This window comes from Vigna unguiculata, chromosome 11 (assembly GCF_004118075.2).
Source record: "Vigna unguiculata cultivar IT97K-499-35 chromosome 11, ASM411807v1, whole genome shotgun sequence".
NCBI lineage: Eukaryota > Viridiplantae > Streptophyta > Magnoliopsida > Fabales > Fabaceae > Vigna > Vigna unguiculata.
This window is the reverse complement of record NC_040289.1, coordinates 38,964,422-38,982,166: the sequence shown is the minus strand read 5'-3', so window position 1 is coordinate 38,982,166 and position 17,745 is coordinate 38,964,422. Positions and strand designations below refer to the sequence as shown.

The 17,745-nt window shown below is 30.8% G+C and overlaps 3 protein-coding genes across 4 annotated transcripts; 1 reads left to right on the top strand and 2 right to left on the bottom strand.

Moving 5' to 3' along the window:
- The first annotated feature begins 2,106 nt into the window (after window positions 1-2,106).
- On the top strand, window positions 2,107-3,924 carry LOC114168653. Its single transcript, XM_028053547.1, has 3 exons — window positions 2,107-2,232; window positions 2,550-2,962; window positions 3,133-3,924. Exons 2-3 carry the CDS (start codon window positions 2,552-2,554, stop codon window positions 3,559-3,561), a joined length of 840 nt encoding a protein of 279 aa, XP_027909348.1. The 5' UTR covers window positions 2,107-2,232; window positions 2,550-2,551; the 3' UTR covers window positions 3,562-3,924.
- A 914-nt stretch (window positions 3,925-4,838) lies between these two features.
- Window positions 4,839-7,911, bottom strand: LOC114170424 (gibberellin 2-beta-dioxygenase 6-like). The gene is made up of 3 exons (XM_028055900.1): window positions 7,350-7,911; window positions 5,746-6,070; window positions 4,839-5,069 (listed from the first exon to the last, which is right to left on the bottom strand). Exons 1-3 carry the CDS (start codon window positions 7,796-7,798, stop codon window positions 4,839-4,841), a joined length of 1,005 nt encoding a protein of 334 aa, XP_027911701.1. The 5' UTR covers window positions 7,799-7,911.
- Window positions 7,912-11,813: 3,902 nt separating this feature from the next.
- LOC114169360 lies at window positions 11,814-17,712 on the bottom strand. Of its 2 annotated transcripts, none has more exons than XM_028054498.1 (10): window positions 17,410-17,712; window positions 17,074-17,227; window positions 16,553-16,994; window positions 15,641-15,740; window positions 14,866-14,922; window positions 13,684-13,801; window positions 13,444-13,526; window positions 12,860-12,921; window positions 12,652-12,748; window positions 11,814-12,125 (listed from the first exon to the last, which is right to left on the bottom strand). In XM_028054498.1, the coding sequence occupies exons 3-9, from the start codon at window positions 16,879-16,881 to the stop codon at window positions 12,652-12,654; spliced, it is 846 nt and encodes a 281-aa protein (XP_027910299.1). In that variant the 5' UTR covers window positions 16,882-16,994; window positions 17,074-17,227; window positions 17,410-17,712; the 3' UTR covers window positions 11,814-12,125. The 2 variants fall into 2 exon arrangements, with proteins under 2 accessions (XP_027910299.1, XP_027910300.1); XM_028054499.1 differs by having other exon boundaries at window positions 16,553-16,948.
- Between the last annotated feature and the right edge of the window lie 33 nt (window positions 17,713-17,745).

The following is a 17,745-nucleotide window of genomic DNA, read 5'->3' as shown; positions in this document are numbered from 1 at the left end:
TATTAATTAATGTACATGGTTCTCTTCTTCCACACTCATCGAGATAAGGACATTTTGTGTGGGATTAGATGTTTGTTGATAATTTGATAGAGTGAGCTTAACGAATTTGTTATGTTAAAGTTTGATAATATATTAAAAAATAAATTTAAGTCTAATTTCTTTTCATAAAAATGTTTTGTAAAGTAAGTTTCTATTTATATATTATAATTTGATATTATTTTTAATTGATGTGACATATCTAATAGCACTTTAGATAGATGGTATGTTCAACTTAATTATTGTAGTTTCAAAGAGGTTGTGGCATATAGATGACTTGCTATTTGGAAAATTAAGTGTTTACTGTACATTTGTTTAGTTCAATCTTCTGATACCAATATTTATTTAGTCTACGAAAATGTCCAAAGATATATAAGCATTAACCACATTCGTATGGATTTTTTTTTATAAGGCTTTCAGTTAATTTGATTTTATTTTACACATACACAAGTATTTATAAGTCCAAAAGTTTCAACCGCGTCTTCATTTTTGTACCTACATTTTGTTTTCTATTTTACCTTTTATATAACAGTTTTATTTTAAAGTTAAATTAATTGTTTTACTATTTTATCCTTAAAATTTATCTATTTTTTTCTGATTTAACATTTTTTAAAAATTTACAATTTTTTAGACAAACATGCTATCTATAATAAAAAAAATTCTAAAAAGTAAATAAAATTCATTTACAAAAAATATAAATTTATTTATATTTAATAATTTTATTAATTTTTATTATCATAAAAAAATAATACATGACACTTGTTTTCACTATAATTCTCTTTTATAACATATACAAATTTTTACTAATTTTATTTTATTTAACCATTTTTTCAAAATTTAACTATTTTAATAAATTAAAATAATTATCATAATACAAATATTATCCATAAAATAAATAGAAGCAATCTATAATAAAATTATAAAAATATTTTTTATTTTTACAATTATAATAATTTTATTATCTTTTTATTATCATAAAAAATATACATATAAAAAATGATATTTGTATTTTCATTAGAATTAACTAGTAGAAACAATACATTAAAATTTTAAATTATGAAATAATATTTATTAAAAAGAAATAATTAGTATATATTTTTTGTTATTGAATAGTTTTTTTTTATATAATTATCATTTGGATTTTAAAAAATATTCATCAAAAAGATAATAAAAATTTGAAATATGAAATAACTATTTAAATTTTAAAATAATTAAACTTAGAATAACGACAGGGTAAAAGTAAATACATAATTATTTTAGTTTAAAAAATTGATCATTTAAATTATAAAATTGAAAGAAAAAAAAAACGCGTAAAAAAATCTCCTTATATATAGGTAGTGGTGGAAACACATGCTATTGTCATTTTTTTTTATTTTAACAAAAAATTCTTATACTATAAAATAATTTTTATTAAAATTAAGTATAAAAATAAATTATTTGTATTATTTTTATTTTTAAATAATTTTTTTGTTATAAATAATTATTTAAATTTAAAAAAAAGTTATTAAAAGGTTGAAATAGTAAAATAGTCATCGAAAGGTTAAAATAGGTTAAAATATTAAAATAATTATTTTAATCTATGAATAATTAAATTTAGATTTACGATCATTTAAAGAATAAAATTGAAGATATAATGATTTTAATTTAAGATAAAGGTTAAATGTTGTAAATATTTTAAATGTTATGATGAATATTTTAGGATTAATGTTAATGTAAGAGAATTAAATTTATACATTTTTAATATAATGACATAAAAATTAAATTTATGTATTTTTAATTATGAAAAACTAAATTGAACCACAAATTTTGAAAATAATTAACTTTGATTTTTATTATAACTATTTAATTTTAAGAAAATTATCTAAAAAGTTAAATTAGAAGAATTTGTGTATACAAAAAAATACTTAAAAGGATAATTTTTATTTGTTATAAATTATAGATAAATAATAAATACATGTAGATAAAAAGTAAACACATTTCTCATTTTCATTAAAATTAAAATTCTCTGTATCTTCGGTCAAGCAAGCAAATGACCATTAAAACAAATCATTCTTAAAAAGAATAAAAAAATCATAAAGGTGTGTATGATCTTGACTCAGTTGACACCTTCTAGCTTTGTATCTCTTCTCTTAGGTTTCGAAAATTCCTTTCATTCAGGCTGAATTTGGTGTTGGATTGGAACCCTGACAACCCTAGGTATGAAGCCAAGGTTCTTCATTTCCTTGTTCTTATGCTAATTGCATTTTCGACAGATATGGGTTTCCCTTTCTCTTTCAAGATTTAACACACAACCTTACATATCGTGAAACCCTAATTTTACCCCCAAATGAACTTGTTCTTGTATACTATTACGTACAAACTTTATGATTGAATTTGCTTACCATTTTGATCCCAATTGTTAAACGCCATAGCCTTCTTGCTGCGTTGTAGAAAATGTGTTGTCTGAGAATATGGTTATTTTAAGTCTTTAGTTCTGCTTTCATTGTAAATGAAAAAGTTCACATTATTTATAGGAATGCATACATGTGTTGAGGGAAGTAAACGTCAGTTACCATCATGGATGATGCCGAAGGGTGGTGCCACTCCCACCCATGTGAGTGACTCTGACAACGCTGTTGAAACTAATTGCTCAATGAACAAAGTAGACAACATTGCAGCTTATGCAACCAAGAATGATCACAAGAGCAGACCTTCCAGGAGGAAGTCAAACTTAACAGTCAAGTGTGATGATGGAAGCGGCAGTAGGGTTACTCAAAAGAAGAAAAAAAGTGCTAAGTCTATTGATAGAGATCAGAGATCTTCTACAAAGAAAAGAAAAAAATTAGAGGATCCTAGCCATAGTTGTGATGATGTTTATCAAGTTCAAGCATCTAGTGATGATGCTGTGGACCTGACAGTTGAAGATTTGTTGGCCATAGCAGAACAGGTAATATTGTACCGTTCTTCTATTTCTTGCTTGATTTTGATTGTACCGTTCTTCTCTCTATCAATATATTTTCCATATAATTCAGTGGTTATGGTATATAACCTCCCGAGATGATGGGGGGCATTTATTTTGCCTCTGCTTAAACTTGAACCTTTGTCTTGTGCATTCAGTGTGTCAACGAATATGAAAACAAGGATCGAAAAGAAATATCAAGTAGACAGAGTGAATCAAAATGGGAATTTCAAGTTACACATGAAACAGGAAACACTCTTGATGCCCCTTGTGAGAACAGAAATCCATCCAACTCTAGAAAGCAAGTTTTATCTAATTCTACATCAAAAACTGGTGAAGTAATTGAAACAAGCACCTCTCGAACAGGTGATCCTGCTCAGGACATGCTGAACCTGTTCTTGGGGCCCTTGCTAAGTAAAACTCTTGAGAAGGAGAAGAGCAAATTTATTGTTGAAAATGCCAAGATTACCCATGAGTTCACTAGGCAAAGTCAAGAACTTGGTGGAGAAGAAGAAAGAGTCCCCTTAATGAAGAAAAGAAGCACCTTGAAAGATAAGGTGGCAATGTTTCTTGAGCAAGATTTGTAGATTCGTCAAACCAAGCATGTATGTCATGGCAAAACAACCAGTTATTGTTCTTGCATGACCTATAAGAGTAGTTTCACACCTGTGAATCATTTGGTAATGTAGTGTTATCCTAGTTGGGCAAAGTCCTCTGTAATGATGTTATTGTATATAGTTCATTATAAATGTAATGACCATGCCGGGGGGAATTTTAAAACTCGTCTTGAACTTCCGTTTGGGATGTTACATTGACATAAGAAGAAAAAGGGTTATGAGTGGCTACAATTGTATATAGAAGGGTAAATTATGATCATATCATATTAGAAGAGGTGCAAACAAGCAAAATGTCTGAGCTCTTGTATTCTCCAATGAAGACTTTATTTTTAATATTGATTGATGGAAGAAGGAAGGATGCTTAAAATAATAATTGAAATAGTTAGGGAATATAGATGTTTATGTAGGTTTTGTTGTTTTTCAAGTAGGCCTAATAGTTGCCCTTTTATATTTCGGGGTTTGGTCAGAGGAAGGAGGGCGATTTGTAATGGTAGTTGCTGTATGGATTGTTGTTTTGTGCCTTTTAGCTGCAGAAAAATGTTTGGTCTTTCATGGAAAATCTGTGTACATATACATGCTTTTGGACTGGACTTGTTTATCAGCCTTTATATATGGTTTCGGCATTTATATTTATGCAAAGATTCCATTAACTTGCGTGGAGAGGGACTGATTAGCTAGCTCTTTTGTTTTAATGCATTTGTTGGATTTCTAAGCATGTTCTCCCTAGCTTTCTGAAGGAGAATATCAATGTTCTCCTTTTTCTTCTTGTCAAGTACATTCCTTAATATTTTCCACCTCATCCCTTAAGGAGCACAATGAATAGTCCCATAACCTTCATTTTTAGAGACCTACTTGTATATCTTTAGGCCTTCGATTTACTTCACCATTTGGATAAGCTGTGTTTTGGGGAATCTTATGAAAAAGTTCACGTTTTTTATAACATTATTGTGTCGACAACTATACGATCATATCTAATTGGTAGAAAGCGTCTTATTGTTCAAGAGTTTATGACATCAAAACGGAAAGCCAAAAACCCCAGTGAGGAAAGAAAAAACCATTTTTTTAGTCTGGTGCTTCCAAGTTCCCACCACCTTTTTTTTTTGGGAATATCTCGTTTTCTATTTATGCTTACACATTGCATAGGAACAGAAATTTTATTTAGGTAAAAAAAGAATATTAGAGCTGCCTCTTTTTTCTACTACTACATATGCAAAATAGTATCAGTGCCAGTTCAGTAAGTAGGCATCTTAAAGTTTAAATCTTGATAGTCCAATTTTATGCCCTATTTTCTTGACATCTTCTTGAATTTGGTGTCTGTATTCTCCAAAAGTGAACTTTCTATATACAGAAGGTCCTTTGCAGCAGTTTATGACAGTATTGTTAGAAGGGCATAGGAAGTATGCTACGGAGTATCTTTCCATTTTGTCATTGGCCACAACCTTGTGCTCCACGCTTTTGTACTCATCGTTACTCCATGCCTGTATTTGAGTTTTCCAAAACAAAGACCTATTGTTAGTGATAATTCTTCATAAAACCAAAGGTTTTTAGTAGAAAATTGTTGTGATCATGCATGCATCTTCTGTAGTAGGGTTGTGTCAATAATGGATGCTGCAATGGCTCATTCTACTATTGATTCTATTATAGTAGTCACTGAGACTAGGTTTCAAGACTTAAGAGAAAACAAGGGAGCTGTTTTGTGTAGTTTTCTTTCAATTATCATTTGTTGCTTTCGAAACAGCCACAGTTTAGTTGAAGAATGATACAAATAACCCTTTTATTCTCTTGTATATGGAATCTTGCTTCGTTGACTCATTTGCATATAATAGAATATATTCCTTTGAAAAAGAGGTTGGCATGCCATGCTCCATTATATGATTATTAGTTTAAGAAAGAACCCTTGAATTTGGAAATTCCCTTTTGGCATTACTGGTCATTTTCTTTTTCTCCACTATGGCTGTCGTCTAAACTTTAGAAAAACTATTCATATTCATAGTCAAATGACACCTAATAATTAACTTGTAATACCTAATTTATTTAGTGACATTCCCAACTAATACCTTTTCAGACATGCTACATTAATTAATAATATTCTTGTTAACAAAAGAGAGATAAAAAGAAAGTGTTGTATGTGTCTGATATCTGATAAGTTATTACCTGAAAAAGGTCTCCAATGTTAACAATGAGAGCATCTGGGTTTGGTTTTACAGCAACCCATTTGGAATCTTTCATGAGTTGGAGTCCACCGACCTGATCTTGATAAAGAATTGTGAGGAAATCACTATCAGTATGAGGCACTAATCCAAAAATTTCATCTTTAGATTTTGGGCAACATGGATAGTGATTTAATCTCAGAAAACATGTGCCTGCATCACACAGTTTTTCAACTGCATCCTTTGGGTAGCCCAAGTTTTGTGCTAGAATGCTTGCCAACAACCTAGACACTTCTAGCATTGCTGCTGCAAACTCATTTATTGCTTCTCTGCAGAGACAGACAGAGTTAGAAACAAATTAACGTGCAGTGTTTGTGGGGATCATGCATGCCACAACCAGAACCTTCATTCCAGACAAATTTTGCTCAGAACCATCACCACTTGTCTCACCATCAATTTTACAAGCCAACCTGTCACATTTGTAATAACCCGACAACTTCTTTTTTTCCCTTTAAATTACATATTACTATTATTCTTCTCATATTTTTTAAATATTACCAATACATTAACATAAACACTCCTATCCATCGATAATAAAATAATATTTTTATTAGATATTAGAAAGGTGTAGAAAGATTCAACCATGTATATGTCAAATTTTCCTTCAAATAAATTGGTCTGATACTTCTTGTTACCCACAAATACTTACTTTTCACTATGTATACTTCTTTAAGGGAGTTATTATTTGGGTAATAATACTATAGGACACTCTGTGAAGTGAGTGTAAACCTAATTTACTCTTTATGTATTGATATTTTTTATATAAAAAAATTGTATCTTTTACTCCTTATTACGAGTTGAAATATCAAAGGGTTTTAACAAGACTCGTACATGATTGAAGTTTCGATCAAACAATTAATAACTAGACGTGTATTGAAAAGTGCATTATTATATACCTTCCTTTTTCATAGTATCTTAAACATATATATAATAGCATTTCTTATAATTCGAAGGGTTTGACAGATAAGTATCTTAAACATATTAAACATATTAGTTAAAAAAAAGGTTATCGTGACAATAAATGTTATATTATTATATTTTCTTACTAAAACAGTAAAAGAACATAGTAGCATTTACCAAGTTTAAGAATCTACACGTGCGTACCCATCTTCAAATGTCTAGTTATATGAAGACAAGAGTAGCAGAGCATGTGTGAGAAGAAGAAGAAGAAGAAAAAAAGTCTAAGGAGAGCCGCCAAGTGTGATTTTCTTTTTAAGGAAAAAAAAGGGATAGAAATTAATCACTATGTTTAATCATTTAACTCATTGTTAGTGCCATGCCTATAAATCACATTATATGTATATGCACTTTAAACAGTGAAAATAACACTTCGAAAGAGGGTGGTGGTGTGGTGGTGAGTCTCTATGTCAGCACCCTAAGACGACAGACACACTTTTGTCTTTGTTCTGCATTCATTAGTCTTTTGTCACTGTTCTGTAATATTGTAGTGTTGTTATCAATGGTGCATTGATGACAGAAAAAGAAAGATTTTTGAACTAAGAAAACAATGAAAAAAAGTGGAATGAATATATTGTAAGACGAAGATACCTCAAAGAAGTGAATTCACCCCAGGAAGCAGCTTCTGAGATCATTGTGAGAGGAATGTGGAATGCTTCAGACCATGAGAAGTGACTTGAACGTGTAGCAGTTGGTGTCCCCCACCTATAAGGGTTATTCAGAAGCCCGCAAGTGATCTTCTTCTCAAAGGGTACTTCAAACAACTTCACTTGTTCACTCCTCATTTTTCTCAGCAACTCATGGCTTATACCATGGTTTACCACTTGGAAAAATCCCCATTCTGATGCAGCCTTGCATATTGCAGCAGTGCAAGCCTTTTTCTCTGTCTCATTGGAACTTGTGAGAGCAGCAAGGTCTATCAGAGGTAGGTCACATGCAGGATGGTTTTGAAGATTAAAAGTTTTAGCCTTTTTGGGTTCCCCAGAGTTTCTCACAAGCTCCCCATAATGGTGCATGAGTGGTGGGTTTGAATGTACCATTGTTGAAGCAAAAGTTGTTGTTGTTGTTGTGTGGGAAAGAGGGTGGTGAAGAAGGAAAAGTGGTGAAGTGATTGTAATTGTGATTGCATTTATATGGTTGAATTGGAGAGTGGAGAGAGAGTGGTCTAGAAAGTCCTGAAATGGACAATGAGTGAGGACAAACATGGATGTCCAGAAGATGACAAATGTCAGAAGGACAGCAATTTGGAACTCTCTCTCACAGGCCATGGCTTCAACCGATACTCTAAAATATTCTCGAAATGCCATGGCGAGGAAACTTGCCATATAACAACGAAAAAGGGTTCAAACCTAACTTCATCTTTTGACTTTGTTCATCACACAAAAACTAAATGGTTCTAGTCAGCATTAGCCTCACGTTAGAATGAGTAACGATGATATACATACACAAACTTGTGGTTTATGCGCACTTTTGACCATTATGAAGGAGTATACACAGAAAACAAGAATGCCAAACAGGATGTTCCAACATAAGTGCATAGATATGAAAGTGGCATTGCCCTTTAGTAGTTAACTGTCTTATAATTCTTAAACTCTTCGATGTTCTGTGATATCTTGAAGTTGTTATCGTTAGATAATTAAAATGCGCGTTTAATTACATTGAAATCCATACCCATACCCATTCAAATACAAGTGAACGTAAATTTTATTTTATAAGTTGATTTGTTGATTTGAAAAAATTTAATTAGATTTAAAATTTAATTTTCAATCAAATATTAAAATCATAAGTAAGAGTTTATGTTAACGAGATTTATTGTTGGTTGGATTTATTGTTTCATCTCTTAACGAATCATTTATTAATATTAATTCTCACATTCCAAATGTATATATTTTACTGTAAAGATATGTATTAGAAGTTTCATATTGATTAGAAATAATGTCAATTCACAATAATAGTTGAAAATCTTTTATAATGATTTTGTATAACTGACTAATCTTAAAATTCATTTATCACATATGAATATGAATATGAATATTATATAGAAAAAAAAATTGATAAATTTTTGTATCGATATAAATTTGACTTATTTTTAATTAATATTAATATTGTATTAAAGAATAATGACATGACAGTATTTTAGCTGATAAATAATCTTGATTAGGTGTTGTGGTATTATATATACATTTATCTTTTTTGAACTTTGCCTAACTAGAGTAGCCAGAATAAGTTATTCGTATTAGGTTACGAAAAAGATGATGGCTAACCAAAGTCAAATGAACGATAAATCTAGATCTATTAATTAGAAGTGACATGAATATTTTGAATCACATTGAGATGGAAGTCATTGATTTACATTTAACATGGTAACTTATTATGATACTTGTTCAAACTTTTTTTTTTTCTCTTCTTATCTTTTTCTATGCCCTTTATAGAGTCTATTAATATATTGACATTTGGCACAATGAGTTATGATAATGGCTGGAAACAAATAATAATAATAATAATATTATTTGATAATTAGAAGAACAATAATCTTGATAATATTCAGAACTACTATAACTAATGCATTATTATAAAAATATTTTTAATATTTATAAAAAATATTATCAAAGTTACTATGATAAAATATTAATCATAATAATTATAATAAAAAAAAACTAGTATTAGAAATATTATTATAATTATTTATAATTAATATATTATTATAAAAATATACTTTCTACAATAGCAGTATAATAAGTATAATCATAATATATTATTATAATATTTTTTATTTATAATTAGTTAAAATGATTATTATTATTATTAACCAATAACAAACATTAGTAATAATAATTTTCTTATTATTAGAATAATAATATTTTTAACGTTATTTTTTTATTATAATTATCATAGCTTATATATAATTAAGTTAGGGAAAGAAAGATTTAAAAGTGGTTTTATTTTACTTGAAAAGATCTTAAAATTAAGTGTTAGGAGAATTGTTAATCTGTCGCGAGATGAATCGATTTTTTTGCTACAAAGGATAGGTGGACGCGAAAATAAGATGACGAGTTACAATTAGATCGTGATGTTATATATGAAAAGTTGTGATTGGTTATAATTTTTTTGTATAAGAGTAAATATTAGATTCAACAATTGGTATTAAAATATAGGTTACAAGTTTAATTTTCAGTGGAACAATTATTATTTCGAAGAAAATTGTTATATGGTATATCAATTATCTCATGATGAAAATTAAATAAATCAAGTCAAAGTCAATTTATAACACCACTTAAATTATTAGGTAAGAGACAATAATTAGTGTTAATATAAAACAAAAAATATTCTTATATTTGGGTCATGCAAGACATGTAAAAGGGTAATTATTATTGTCAAATATTGAACAAAGAGATTAAAAACTTAGCCTTTAAGTCCTTGCTTAATCTAATCTTATATCCTTAAAACGTACTTTTTGCGAATAATACACTTCGAAAAAAGAAAACAAGGGAAGCCACTAAGTTTAAATTCGAACTTTGGAGACAAACTTTGAAAACAAAAAAAAAAAAGAAAAAAACTTAGAAATTTTGGCAGGAGACAAGAGAATATAAGTAATATGGCTAAAAATAAAAGAAGACGTCGAGAGTTATTTATGAGTGCAAAGTACTTATCAAACTCAGACAAATTTATAGTACTGGTACTCAATGTTCAACTTTAAAGAGACAACATGAGAAAAAGTGAGTAGCAAAAATGAGATGGGTGTGTTATCATACACCAAACATAAATTTCATATTTGTGAAGAAAAAAAAAATGAAAAAGACAAGTTCAACTGATTTGGACAAGAACCAAAAATGTTACAGGAGATTCCAATGATAAAAGTAGATTGTATAAATTTTAGCCCTGTACCAATGAAGAGAGGAGACAAAAAAAAAAACTTTAGAGGAAGTCATTATGATAATTAATAATTTTAAAACTTTGATTTTAGTATAATTGAATTAATTTATGTGATCCATGTAGCCAACATCAACTATTAGGATAAGGCTACATGTGATGTAAAAGAACTTTTCAGAAGTTGGATGAGTTATAATGAAGGAAACTTACGACCGTATCATCCTATTATTATAACCAAGAACAAAAGCAACATTAATCACACAAATTACAAAAGAATAGAAAGTAAATGAAGGACTTTACTTTCTTGTGGAAAATTTCTAACCACCATTGTATCAAAATTGCAAATACTTATACATTAGTGTTAAAATAACTATTGCAAATTTAATTTTAGCTCATAAAAATATCATCTAATACTTTTTCTTACTTTACTCTATTAAATGTTTATGAAAAAATATACACACATGTTTAATACCTCAGTTATATGCTAGATACGAAATTAAAGTATATTTACTACAATGAAAAGTATTCTGCAGTGACATCGTGAAATCTGTTACCTGTTATGAAAATAGAGTTAAATACATTTTTTTTCTTTGATCTTTTATACAAAATTGAAATTTATCTCTCACTTTAATCTTTTAGAAGTGTTAAACCTTATTTCAAAATAACATTTGAACATAACCGTATAATAAATCAAATGTTATCCTAAAATATATTTAAAACATCAAAAGAATTTACTACGGTTGAATTAAAAGTTTTATCTCTATTCATTTTGAATACAATCTCATGTCTAAATTTAGAATTTAGAGACTAAAATATTTAACTGAAAATAGAGATATGACTGACACTTATTAAGATCTACTACTAAATACATCATATGAAATACAACAACACTTATAACTTATTTTTCACACGGTATGATAAATAATTGTCTCTTTAAACAAAATTTTTTCTTGATCAACGATCCAATTCACATTATTCACAAAAGAAAACACGGTAAAGGAATGATAAATGAATATTATAAGTGAAGGAAGATAGAAAATGGTGTAAATAATGATTTAGTTTCACACATTACACAACAGGTATGAAGAGTTAAATATGATAATTACTTAAATTTGAAGTCGATGGATGGCAAACTAGAATATAGATCTACAAATAGTTGGTGTGGAATGAGAAAAACACCTGCACTCTGGAATCAATAACGGTGCATTAACCTCAAACCATTGTTATATTAATTGCTTTCCTATTTTCTCTCCTTTTTCTTTGCAAGGAAAATGTTTTGTTTATACAACAGGAGTTGCAAGGCTTCCTTCAAAAGAAACAAATAAAGGAGGGAACAATAAGATATGAATGATGGATTAGAAAGTGTGGAAAGTCCTCAGATCCTCAATGCTTTGTACCACCAAAAACACTTGTTGCACCTAACACTCTCTACACTCATCATCATGCACTTTCATTTCATTTCTCTGCCAAATCTTGGTGGACTCAGCACTTTGCCACCTTCATTCAATTGTCAACGCACAATAAACCAATCAGCTTTCAAGTCACATTCTATACTTCAATTTCAATTTTAGATCAAATATGTTTTTAGTCCATAAACTTATACGCGAAATTGAAATTCATCAGTGTCTCAAATTTTGATACATCTTGATTCCCAAACTTTATAAATAAATAGATATCGTCCTTTTAACCTAAAGTCAATAACTTCTTGTAGGTGTTAAATGGTGTTCCAAGCCCACAATTTATCACGTCCCACCTCAAATTCAACCTAGAACACCATTTAATACCTAAAATAGAGTTAATGTCGTTGGATTAAAAAGATTGAATTCATTTATTTTTAAAGTTTGGAAACCAAAATGAATCAAAGTTTGGGACAAGAACGAATTCCAATTTCACGTCCAATGGAGTAAAATCATATTTATATATCATCAAATAGTATGGCATTTTAGGATAGCCATTGTAGAAATTTAATTTAATTTTTCTCAAGTTTTATACAAGGAATGAGTTAAGTTTAGGAAGAGCTTACCTATGTTCTATTAGGCAAAATACTACTAGCAAGATCCTCGTTAATGGCGACAGGCAGTGGTGGCATTTGGCTCATAATCCCAGGCATCACTCTCATACTGCACAAAATTAAGTGAACTTCACAATGTTTTTATATATCAAAACCAAATTTAAGAGTTACAAAACATTAACAGCAAAGTGAGTAAACTTAATTCAAAATGTTCACGTACTCATTAAGAATGGTATTAATATTTTGCCTAGTATGGCAAAAGAGGTCGATGTTATCCTGCAACTGTTTGACAAAGAAATCTATCATTATCACATTTAAATGCACTTTATATGTAAATGAATAAATATAATGACAATGTGAGAATGAAGTCATAAAATTGCCAATGAATGTAATGCATTAGCAAATTGAAGCAGAGTAATTCCATTTATTAAGAAGTCAATGCATGAGAGTAATTCCATTCATTAAGAAGTGTAATTAAAGGAGACAGAAAAGCAATTATGTCACCATCTTATATGAAGTATCAAACTAGACTGCAGTAACATGACTAATGGCTTTTTTAATGCCACATGTGAATGTGATGTTTTTCTGCTATTACTAATAAATTATTCATCCATCATAACATTGAAGCAGGTGAAATGCCACATAGAGTTAATATTTCAGACCTACAATTTGTTAAACAATGGAAAATTTTTCCTTACTAGTGGAATGCATATAATCACCAGGTGCAACAGTATTTATAAACAAATAAAAAACTAAAACACATGACTATGGAGGTAGCATGTGACCATTGAGCTAGCTATTTACCTTGTAAGTAGACAAATTGGCAGTGATTTGATTAAAAGCTTGAGCATTCTGCTCCATGAGTTGCTTCAAAGGACTACAAATTCCTGATTGCAGATAAGGAAAAAAAAACTGATGAAAACAAGAACACTGATAGAAAAAGAGATACCATAATAATGGTTGCACATAAGAAATAGACCATGATAACAACTTAAATATCAATTGATACTTCACATAAGTTTTTTAAGAAAATTATATACTGACCATCATATTGTATCCGTTGAGTTTGGTCCATATGGTGTGACATGCGAGAATATGTAGCCATGCTTGGAGGCAGAGGCGAATGTAAATTTGACTTTGATGCTAACTCCACAGGCTTATCCTGAAGAAGCAGGACTTTAGAATACTGGTTCTTCAATCAACATTAGATCCTAAAGACATTATTGATTCAATATATCAAAACTGGAATCCCATTTATGGGATGCAACGTAATCATATTTTGTTATTATTCGAGTTATCAACATCCTTGACAAGATAGTTAAGCAGGTTGAGAGAACTCAAAGCAACTGATTTTACACTACAGTATCTGTTTGGACGGAAACAGCATTAACAGGGAATTTGCTAATAGAAAATAATAAATTAAATGGTCAGATGTTTAATATCTTGGCTATCCAAAAAATGTTTAATATTTTTATTCTTTAAGTGCTTAGGTTAGGATAACTTACTGCATGTTATTAAATGCTTCTTCAGTAGTGGATAGCATGACCTTCATTGCATATGAAAGGTAGAAAAAAATACAAAATTTAATACCAAGGGGATAATTTAGGATGGACAAACATGGGTTACAGGTTTGAATCCTAACCAAGAATCCGAAACAATTTACCTTCTTTGTCCCAATACTTGCCTTTGACTGAATCGGCGCAACAATAAGAAAATAATAAAATAGCTAATTTAATCTCCACAGTAGCTACTATCTAGGCTAATCTCAACATATTTCAAGGGAAGTGTGTGTGAATTTTGATTAACAAATTGCATGTAAAATGAGGACATTTGGTATAATGCATATGTATTGGGGATCTTATGCATGGACAAAACTAGGGATGATGCAAAGGTATGGAGAAATGAGAGGATTCATAATACACATAGAAAATCTCAGGGGGTGTTTATAATGATATTACTGATAATCAGTTATACAGGGACTTCAAACTAACAGTTTAATAGAAGTTTCATTTTTCAATGTTGAGTCTAAAATGAATTTTCATACATCTTCCAATTTAGAGGTCAAATATGTTTGAATTTTTTCTAACAAAAAATAGATCTGAAATTCAAGACTTTCATAATGCATAAAATATCCGGTACAGAATCAGGGAAAATTACTTAAGATTAATTTCAAAACGCTTCAACACACTAAATCACTGAGTAGACTAACTTCCAGATCTTATGTACCTTTCTGTTATGGACCTTCTTTCCAAGAATGTGTTCTTCTGATTTCCTTCGCTTTCTCTGCAAAATATTTTAACTGTACTTTAAGCCTCCATGACAGGTGTAAAGGAGCAAGCTACATAAAGAAGTACCCAAGTCCAATCTTAACACTATGTTCATAAAGTGCACAACTTTCTATTTTCTGTATAAAATTTAATAGAGAACCCTAATCAATTTTCAACTTTTACATGAAAAGGTAAAAAGGGCAAGGAAAGTTGACTAGGTTTATTTTACTAAAAGTTCATTTGATCATGAGATGAAACATAACCTTTAAATAGGGTTCTAAATTGTGACCACCAGTGGCAATTGCAGCCACAACAACCATATTTTGGCCAAATTGAAAGTTCCATCAGCTTTATTTTCCTGCATTTTTCTGCAATTGCTTGAACTGCTACCATGACAACACCCAAAATCTAAAACCCTGCCTTTTAAACCACTGATATCATTGTCGCTATACAACACTTTAGCTACACAGCCATGCAAAAACTTGAGCCATTATAACAATGCCAAAAACTAAGGTGTAGGAGGAACCGACAAGACAAGTAAATTACTAAATTTTGAATGCACCGGGAAAAGGAAGTTCCACTATGCATGTTCAACTTTCAAGTAATCAATCACAACATACTCAAGCGATTACAAATTTAATTTTTTTCTTGTATAGTTTGGTATAAACAAGTATCATAATTGGCAGCAATAAAAAATGGAGATTGGAGAAACTGTTGAAAGAAAAAGTGCTTACTGTCAACCATCTACACCTCAAAGCAACATCTCGAACAGTTTTATCAGGCAACAGGGCAGCAATTTTGATATACCTCATGATACTTGGTTCCTCAGCATACCTGGTCACAAAACGGAAGAAGAATCACAAACAACTCAGTACATATAAACTACATAATGAGAATACCATCTCTTTAACATAAAATATATCGCACAACACCAAATTCAGCATAGCCACTACAACCATGTAATTCTAGAGAAAAGAGAAAAGATAAATGGTTTATTGCATCAATGGTAAAGGGGGTAGGATTTTGATAGAAGGATGGAAGATGAAATTACTACTATACCCTTTCAATGAAAAAATAAAACCCTTAAGCCCGAGTAGTCAAATTTGGAATAATTTAGTCAACACAATTCACAAACTTCTAGTATTTTTCCCTCCCTTGTAAATCCAGTACTAGTGGAGAGGAGGGAAACGGGGGGCACTAACTACTCCCCTTCAATTTCTACTTCCATCCAGCCAATGTAAGCAATTAGCAAAGAAAAAAATAGTTAGCATCATTTTAACAAGGAATTAAAGTGTCAAACGAAATAAAAACAACATTTGAAGATTGAAAATATCATTATCAGAGAAATAAAGCTTGTAGTTCACAGATGCAAAGAAAGACAGCATGTTTGCTTTATATTTTATGAAATGGCTAAGGGATAGACAGCATGATGATTTCACTGATAAAAAAGGGGGGCCAACTGCAATTGCTGCATCTGACAAACAAAAAAAAAAATCATGGGCATCTAAGATCCGAAATTATTATCATCATGAGAAAGTAAATTGAAAATGAGCTACCGTGGACCAATGCAAGACACAGGAGCCATAATGAGCAGGGTTAAAGAAAAAGCTAAAAAAGACCTAACCTAGTCAAAACAAACAACTTACTTGGCAAGGCCTTCTTCCAATCTGTACTGTTCATCAACAGACCACTCAACAGCCAAACCTGTGTCATGCTTCAGTCCTGGAACCGAATCGAGAAGAAGCGAAGAACTTGATGGGTTACCGGCTTGACTCATCACAGGATTACTGTTAATGATGGTTGAATTCCCAGAATATATCATCCCAGATGAACTACTTAGCCCAAAATAATTACCCATTGGAACCATCTCTGACAGCCGGTTAATAGCACCACCGGGTTGAAATGATATGGCCCGCCTGTTCAAAACAGAATCTATACCTTCACTGTGAAATCCAGCGTTTGACTCTGCCGCCATCCTTACCCCTTCTAACCAAACACCTTCCCCAAAATCACCTTAAGCCACAACTAGTACCAACAGCCATCTTCAAGCCAAAACAACAACGCCAATTCACCGATTCAGAGCACCCTCTAAGATCAAAATCATTCAGATTCCATACATATTAAAAGCAAAAAAGGAAATACCCAACAGGAATCAGAGGCGAAATACCCAGAGAAGGTTCGATATTTAGTTGATTAAGGCGAGTTCGTGACACCCCAGAAGAAGCAACCAGAAATCCCACAATCAAAATCCCCGAAAAATTCAGACTTTAGCTCAGAAATGGAGATCCCAGAAAAGCAAAGAGTGACCCAGAAGACAAAACCTGAAGTGAAATCCCAGACAAACCCAAGTCAGTGTTTAGAAAAAAGAGAAGAAAGGTTCATCTCGAAGAGAGTCAATTATAGAGCTACAAAGCAAAGGAAAACGATAAAAGCCCTAATAACAGCAAATCAGACGTGTCGTAACAGAACAACAGGGAGTGGATAGAGAGAGAGAGAGAGTTACCTTTTTTGTAGCAACTTTCCGACCGAAGCCTAGTTGGTTGTGGTGACGGTAGTGCCTTTTTTTTCTCTCTCTCTCTCTCTCACTAACACTACGCTACAATGCTATCACTGCACTACCATTTGGCATTTGCTTGCTACTTTCTTTCTGGGTTGCGTTGTGACACACACACACACACACTCTCTCTCTCTCTTTCCCCTCTCGAGAGAGACAAGAGATGGCTAAGAGCTCCGCCAACAGGGAAGCAGAGAAAGGGAAAAAAAGGAAAATCTAGTTTTATTTTTCAAATAATTTCCCCTCTTTTATACATAAATTATAAAAAAGAAAGAAAGAAAGAAA

What these genes read in the sequence shown, in the direction of transcription:
- LOC114168653 (XM_028053547.1), top strand. Translation starts at nt 2,552, where the DNA reads ATGCATACATGTGTTGAGGGAAGTAAACGTCAGTTACCATCATGGATG. An exon ending in TGTTGGCCATAGCAGAACAG is followed by an intron (nt 2,963 to 3,132) that starts GTAATATTGTAC and finishes TTGTGCATTCAG; the next exon opens with TGTGTCAACGAATATGAAAA.
- LOC114170424 (XM_028055900.1), bottom strand. Translation starts at nt 7,798, where the DNA reads ATGGTACATTCAAACCCACCACTCATGCACCATTATGGGGAGCTTGTG. An exon ending in GGTGAATTCACTTCTTTGAG is followed by an intron (nt 6,071 to 7,349) that starts GTATCTTCGTCT and finishes CTGTCTCTGCAG; the next exon opens with AGAAGCAATAAATGAGTTTG. An exon ending in ACATTGGAGACCTTTTTCAG is followed by an intron (nt 5,070 to 5,745) that starts GTAATAACTTAT and finishes ACTCAAATACAG; the next exon opens with GCATGGAGTAACGATGAGTA.
- LOC114169360 (XM_028054498.1), bottom strand. Translation starts at nt 16,881, where the DNA reads ATGGCGGCAGAGTCAAACGCTGGATTTCACAGTGAAGGTATAGATTCT. An exon ending in TCAACGGATACAATATGATG is followed by an intron (nt 13,527 to 13,683) that starts GTCAGTATATAA and finishes ATCTGCAATCAG; the next exon opens with GAATTTGTAGTCCTTTGAAG. An exon ending in CCAATTTGTCTACTTACAAG is followed by an intron (nt 12,922 to 13,443) that starts GTAAATAGCTAG and finishes TTTGTCAAACAG; the next exon opens with TTGCAGGATAACATCGACCT.